The sequence below is a fragment of the Clinocottus analis genome, unplaced genomic scaffold (assembly GCF_023055335.1).
Source record: "Clinocottus analis isolate CAN_PGR_092001 unplaced genomic scaffold, fCliAna1.0.p SCAF_20, whole genome shotgun sequence".
NCBI lineage: Eukaryota > Metazoa > Chordata > Actinopteri > Perciformes > Cottidae > Clinocottus > Clinocottus analis.
In genome coordinates, this window is record NW_027175932.1 from 193296 (window position 1) to 200795 (window position 7500).

At 47.4% G+C, this 7500-nt stretch overlaps 2 protein-coding genes across 2 annotated transcripts in view; both read left to right on the plus strand.

The window, feature by feature from the left end:
• The window catches only part of cped1 (cadherin-like and PC-esterase domain containing 1), a 13927-nt gene extending 9602 nt beyond the window's left edge, over positions 1-4325 (plus strand). The window contains exons 13-19 of the mRNA XM_068586997.1: positions 505-607; positions 699-835; positions 1701-1921; positions 1997-2098; positions 2742-2829; positions 2900-3046; positions 3189-4325. Coding sequence (XP_068443098.1) covers positions 505-607; positions 699-835; positions 1701-1921; positions 1997-2098; positions 2742-2829; positions 2900-3046; positions 3189-3389 — 999 coding nt within the window. The 3' untranslated portion in view covers positions 3390-4325. The remainder of the gene's footprint in view (positions 1-504; positions 608-698; positions 836-1700; positions 1922-1996; positions 2099-2741; positions 2830-2899; positions 3047-3188) is intronic.
• Positions 4326-4958: 633 nt separating this feature from the next.
• The window catches only part of wnt16 (wingless-type MMTV integration site family, member 16), a 4163-nt gene continuing 1621 nt past the window's right edge, over positions 4959-7500 (plus strand). The window contains exons 1-2 of the mRNA XM_068586727.1: positions 4959-5172; positions 6698-6960. Coding sequence (XP_068442828.1) covers positions 5096-5172; positions 6698-6960 — 340 coding nt within the window. The 5' untranslated portion in view covers positions 4959-5095. The remainder of the gene's footprint in view (positions 5173-6697; positions 6961-7500) is intronic.

The following is a 7500-nucleotide window of genomic DNA, read 5'->3' on the forward strand; positions in this document are numbered from 1 at the left end:
TTTGTTGTGAACCGAGACACCGGCGTGCAGAATGTGACACGTGTGTGTGTGTGTGTGTGTGTGTGTGTGTGTGTGTGTGTGTGTGTGTGTGTGTGTGTGTGTGTGTGTGAGTGCGTATGCTCTGATGTCGGGTCCAGACGTGGCGGCTCCCACGAGCTAAAGGTGCTCTGGTTTATTTGACCTCTGACCTCTGGAGCCGGAGATCTGTGACACCAGAGAAGAAGAAGAACGCTTTGATTTAAAGAGGAGAAGAAGAACGCTTTGATTTAAAGAGGAGAAGAAGAAAGTTGTTTAAACAAAGACATCTCTGAATTGAACATGAACACAACGACAGTCTTCAGCACATGAACAAGGAATCGAGTGTATTTCTGATTCATTTAACGGTGTTTTCATTGAAAAACAATGAGGCATTGTGTGTGTGTGTGTGTGTGTGTGTGTGTGTGTGTGTGTGTGTGTGTGTACATATGTATACATGTGTGTATCTGCTCGTGTCCCCGTGGGCAGGACTGTGCTCTGCGGGTCCAGCCCGGTCGCTCTTGTGGACTGCAGCCTCTCATCAGGACTCCTCAGAGTTCCCTTCAGACCTGCAGCTCAGGACACGCCCCAGGTATGATGTCACTTCCTGTCACTTGTGAAGGCGCCACGTGGCCTTCCTGCTCTCACCTGTCTGTCTCACCTGTCTGTCTCACCTGTCCCAGGTCGGTGGGTGGTTCCGTGTCTCAGCTGTTCTGACAACAGGACGTGTGATTGGAGGGAGGTTGCCTGGCAACCAGACAGCTGTTATCACCCGCTGGTGGACCGGCCCCTGCTGCAGGACTGCCTGAGGGACCGGAAGGTGAGGTCCACCATGTGGTCCACCATCTAGTCCACCATGTGGTCCGCCATGTGGTCCACCACCTGGTCCACCATGTGGTCCTCCATGTGGTCCACCACCTGGTCCACCATGTGGTCCTCCATGTGGTCCACCACCTGGTCCACCATGTGGTCCGCCATGTGGTCCTTCATGTGGTCCACCACCTGGTCCACCATGTGGTCCTCCATGTGGTCCACCACCTGGTCCACCATGTGGTCCTCCATTTGGTCCACCACCTGGTCCACCATGTGGTCCTTCATGTGGTCCACCACCTGGTCCACCATGTGGTCCTCCATGTGGTCCACCACCTGGTCCACCATGTGCTCCTCCATGTGCTCCTCCATGTGGTCCTTTATGTGGTCCACCACCTGGTCCACCATGTGCTCCTCCATGTGGTCCACCACCTGGTCCACCATGTGGTCCGCCATGTGGTCCTTCATGTGGTCCACCACCTGGTCCACCATGTGGTCCTCCATGTGGTCCACCACCTGGTCCACCATGTGGTCCTCCATTTGGTCCACCACCTGGTCCACCATGTGGTCCTTCATGTGGTCCACCACCTGGTCCACCATGTGGTCCTCCATGTGGTCCACCACCTGGTCCACCATGTGCTCCTCCATGTGCTCCTCCATGTGGTCCTTTATGTGGTCCACCACCTGGTCCACCATGTGCTCCTCCATGTGGTCCTTTATGTGGTCCACCACCTGGTTCACCATGTGCTCCTCCATGTGCTCCTCCATGTGCTCCTCCATGTGGTCCTTCATGTGGTCCACTACCTGGTCCTTCATGTGGTCCTCCATGTGGTGCAACCCCTGGTCTGGGTCTGAGTCCTCGCGTCTCTCCCCAGGTGCTGTTCATCGGCGACTCCACCAATCGTGGGATGATGTACTTCCTGATGGAGCGGCTGAACTCCAGCCTGGAGGACTGGGGCAAAGCTCACGACACGCTGGTCTACAGGAACCTGAACGGGGGCCAGACTCTGGTCAGCTACTCGTACTACCCTCAGTTCTGGTTGGAGAGGACCAGGAGGCCCACCTTCAGGCAGGCGCTGCTGCAGCTGATCCACAGGTGAGACCGGCCTCAGCACGAGTCATCGTCAGAGGACAGGTGAGGGTCTGGAGCTGATGAGTTTTCTCCCTGAAGGTCACGACCTCTGGTAAACTCTAACCTGACCGCCCTGGTGGTGGGAGGAGTCCAGTGGCTCACCACCAATCACCTGAGGACAGTCAGAGAGGTGCTGAGCAGGTGAGCAATAAATACACCTCAGGATATACACTTCAAACTTTGTTCAATGTTTTATTGAGAGTTTGTGAGAGAAAGTGTCACATTAAACACTCACATGTTGTATTTTTGCAACATCCTTTGCCAGACTGAGTTTAGCCTGTTAGCATGCTAATTGTAGCAGGAGGCTAGCATGTACTCGGTTGCTAATGTGCTTGCTAACTGGTTTGGCCTTCATCTGCAGAGATGTTTGTGTTTTTTGTCTCACTTTGTAATCTTTTCAGAGGTAGCTTCAGAGACATGTTCATAAAGTTCCAGTGAGTGGAACATATTATATTATTACCATGTTACACATTAGTGCATGAGCATCACTCAGAACCAGGGACCTGAACCAGGAGCGCATGCGTCGTCAGCATAAAGGGTCAAAGAATCCACCCAGGGGAAGAAAACCAGAGGACCGGACACGGGTCCCTGAGGGACTCCTGTTCTGAGTGCCATGTGGTAACTGGTCCACCTTTACGGGGCCCTGAACTTCCACTAGTCCAGAACTGAGGATTACAGGTGCTGAGGTTACTGGGTTTGGACCAATACTGTAACAACTCCTCCTCCTCATCCTCTTCCTCCTCCTCCCCCTCCTCCTCATCCTCCTCTTCTTCCTCCATCTCAGAGAGTCCCTCAGCGAGGTCCTGGTGCTGGTGAAATCTTTGGGGATGGGTTTTCATCTCCCGGTGGACGGGATCCGGTCTCTCAGTCTGGTAAGTTCCTGTTTCCTGTCCTCCACAGGAAGTAGAGAGCTTCTCGGCTCACGTGGATCTGTTCTTTCAGGAAGAGATCCAGGATCTCCACAGAGAGAACCAGAACATCATCGCCACAGCAAAGCATCATGGGTACGAGGCGATCGACACCTTCAGCATCACGATGGGTCGATACAAAGAGTTCCTGCAGGGCCGCTGCGCCTGCCACTTCCATGAGGTGATGCTGAACATCCCATAATCACATCCCATAATCACGTCCCATAATCACGTCCCATAATCACATCCCATAATCACGTCCATGGATCTCTGAGGAAGAGGCGGGAGGAAGCAGATCGTTTTCATTTCTACTCGTTTGACAGGTGGAGAAGTCGACGTCCTCCAGACGCTCAGACGACACGCCCAGATCCACCGGAGCCGGACCTGAGCTCAGTAGCCAATCAGGCGTGCCGGACCCGGACAAGGAGGCGCGGCCTAAAGCTACGTCCTATCACGTGAGAGGACCAGTGAACCAGGTGTACTCTGAGATCCTGCTGAGCCGCCTGTGTCCCAGGAACTTTTAGTTTATTTGGTATCCTAACTAGTTGCTATGCACATTAACTAGTCTCTGGTGCATACTAACTAGGTTTAGTGAACCATAACTAGTCTCTGGTGCATACTAACTAGGTTTAGTGAACCATAACTAGTCTCTGGTGCATACTAACTCTGTTCTCTGTACTCGTGCACACAGGAACGTCCTCTGTCATGTTCTAGAGGATTCATATCTCATATTTTATGTTAATGTTCTGTCTCTTTGTGTTAAAACCTCAGTTATTGACTTCATGATGTAAATATTCAGAACCAAAGATTCATGAAAACTGTTGATGTGAAGGAAACGTCTGCTTGATGCTTGAGCTTCTGTTCTACTGCTGGATATTGTGCCTTTAACATGTTGACCTGGAAAATACATGAACGTGTATATGAACGTATGAACATGTATATGAACGTATGAACGTGTATATGAACGTATGAACGTGTATATGAACGTATGAACATGTATATGAACGTATGAACATGTATATGAACGTATGAACGTGTATATGAACGTATGAACGTGTATATGAACGTATGAACGTGTATATGAACGTATGAACATGTATATGAACATGTATATGAACGTGTATATGAACGTATGAACATGTATATGAACGTGTATATGAACGTATGAACATGTATATGAACGTATGAACGTGTATATGACCGTATGAACATGTATATGAACGTATGAACGTGTATATGACCGTATGAACATGTATATGACCGTATGAACATGTATATGACCGTATGAACATGTATATGAACGTATGAACGTGTATATGAACGTATGAACGTGTATATGAACGTATGAACGTGTATATGAACGTATGAACGTGTATATGAACGTATGAACGTGTATATGAACGTGTGTATGAACGTATGAATATGAACGTGTGCTCCAACACAACAGTTCATCAAACAAAGAGGGAACGTCTTTTGTCCTTTTGACAACATGATTCAGTGTATTTCAGGAATGATTAATACAACTTTTAAGAATATAATTATTTCTTTCCAAAGATTTACAAATTAATCGTTTCTTTAAATACTGTGTAAATTGTATTTTTATACATTTTAATATATCTTTTTCATAAAAGTATCATAACACTGCTTTTCTATCCGATTCACTTCCTCTTTCCTTCACAATAAAGTTATTTCTCCACTGAAGAAGAAAATCATTTGGGAATAAATTCAATTAAATATTAATATAATTAATATTATATAATATTAAATCTCATTGTAAGTATTGAAGGAGGTCATTGAGAGCCGGTCCTCTGTGACGTCACTCTGGTCCTCCTTCCATCCAATTAGCGTCCGGCTGTGACGTCGTCTTCTGCATATGAACGCTGTGAGAACCAGACAGAGCTGCTCACTTCACCCGGAGAGAGAGCCCAGACCCGGACTGACAGCTGCTCCTGCACCTGGACCTGCTCCTGCTCCTGCACCTGGACCTGCTCCTGCTCCTGCTCCTGCACCTGGACCTGCTCCTGCTCCTGGACCTGGACCTCCAGAATCAGAATCAGCTTTAATGGCCATGTACATTCTCCCATACATGGAATTTGACGCCGGATTCTGCGCTTCGTACTTCTTTTCAAGCTAGATAACCTGGACCTGGACTTGGACGTGGACCTGGACCTGGACTCGGATCTGTTTCTAGAATGAGAGCGAGCCTGGCGTGCAGGTAGATGAAGAGGCCATGGCGGCGCGCTGTGGAGTCCGACACATGTGCACCCTGACCCTGCTGCTGCTGACCGGCTGCAAGGCCTCCTGGATGTGAGTACACCCAGAGACCTCTGGTCTCTCTCTCTCTTTATATATCTATATATAGATATATATATCTATATATTTATATATATATAGATATATATATATAGATATAGATATATAGATATAGATAGACAGATATAGATAGATACCTCCTGGTTGTTTCTGACAGGAACATTAACAATTATACATATTTACATGTATTACTAATACTACTAATACAATGTATTACTAATTACTGTATATATACATATTTAAATTATGTATATATGTATATATATATATATATATACATGTAGATGTATACATACATATGTGTGCATGTATATAGACACACAGATATATATATATATATATATATATATATATATATATATATATAGAAATTATATATATATATATGTGTGTACATATATATATATATATATGTATATTATAAATATATATATATGTATATATATATATATGTGCATATATATAGACATATATATATATATATATATATATATATATATATATATATATATATATATATATATATATATATATGTGTGTGTGTTTATATAGACTGTCATGTGTTTAAATAACAGTTCCATTTAGTTATCACAAAACAATCCAACAAAACTAAAACACACAGCAGCTGCCCCCCTTTAGGGGAGGCGGGGCCAGCAGCGCTGGAGGCGGGGCCAGCAGCACTGGAGGCGGGGCCAGCAGCGCTGGAGGCGGGGCCAGCAGCGCTGAGGCTGTTAATGATGAAATACTGCAGATGTAAAAACAGAAACACAACCAGCAGGTCACTCACCAGATGCATTAACCCTCTGTGAGGAAGGCGTCAGTAAATCCAACAAGTCTGTTCCTCAGGCTCCAGCCTGAGCTTCTACGTCTCGCTTGTAGCTTCTTCTTCTCCTTCTTTCGTATGCTGCCCCACTGGCCAATCACAGCGCATGTTGACGGTCACGCTGAGTTACTGACCAATCACAGCGCATGTTGACGGTCACGCTGAGTTACTAACCAATCACAGCGCATGTTGACGGTCACACTGAGTTACTGACCAATCACAGCGCATGTTGACGGTCACGCTGAGTTACTGACCAATCACAGCGCATGTTGACGGTCACGCTGAGTTACTAACCAATCACAGCGCATGTTGACGGTCACACTGAGTTACTGACCAATCACAGCGCATGTTGACGGTCACGCTGAGTTACTGACCAATCACAGCGCATGTTGACGGTCACACTGAGTTACTGACCAATCACATGTCCACACCACCTCTCAGGCGCTGCACATAAAGAACACGGCCATCTTGTCGAACTAAAGCTCTGATTGGTTGAAGTCCATGACAATCAACCGCAAAGTCCACTCCCCGTGTCCTTTAACCTGCAAAGGGTTAAACTGCTTTGCTCCCATAGAGACACAGGAGGAGGAATCTGATTGGATAATAGTCCCTATCTATCTATCTATCTATCTATCTATCTATCTATAGAAATATGTGAGCTGAACTGATACTGATTGACCTCTCACCTGTCTGCAGGCGATTGGGCTTGACCCCTTCTGGAGGTCTTTCTGGGGTCCTGGCTGGGGGCCCGGCTGGGGCCCCAGAGCAGCAGGATTGCGCCTCCCTCCCTCTCAGCCTCAAGCAGACGGAGTTGTGCCAGAAGAAGCCGTTCCTGCTGGCGGGCGTCCGGGTCGGCGCCCGACTCGCCATCGCAGAGTGCCAGAGCCAGTTCAGACACGAGCGGTGGAACTGCTCCACCAGCGAGGACCCCTCTGTGTTCGGACACGAGTTAACCAGCGGTGAGGACCATTACCCATGATGCAAAGCTTCAGCTTTCAGGTTCTGCTTAATTTGTTTCCAGTTCAACAATCTAAAAGTCTTGTTGATCACAACAGCAGAGAGTTCAGACTTTTATTTTAATAGAGAGCGGACGATTGAAAGGAGAATAACTGAAGAATTATGGCGACACAACATCATTCCATGCACACTCTGAAGGGAGGAGCTACTATGAAGGGAGGAGCTACCACGGTGGGAGGAGCTACTATGAAAGGAGGAGCTACCACGGTGGGAGGAGCTACTATGAAAGGAGGAGCTACCACGGTGGGAGGAGCTACTATGAAGAGAGGAGCTACCACGGTGGGAGGAGCTACTATGAAGAGAGGAGCTACCACGGTGAGAGGAGCTACTATGAATGGAGGAGCTACCACGGTGAGAGGAGCTACTATAAAAGGAGGCGCTACCATGGTGGGAGGAGCTACTATGAAAGGAGGAGTTACCACGGTGGGAGGAGCCACTATTAAGGGAGGAGCTACCACGGTGGGAGGAGCTACTATGAAGGG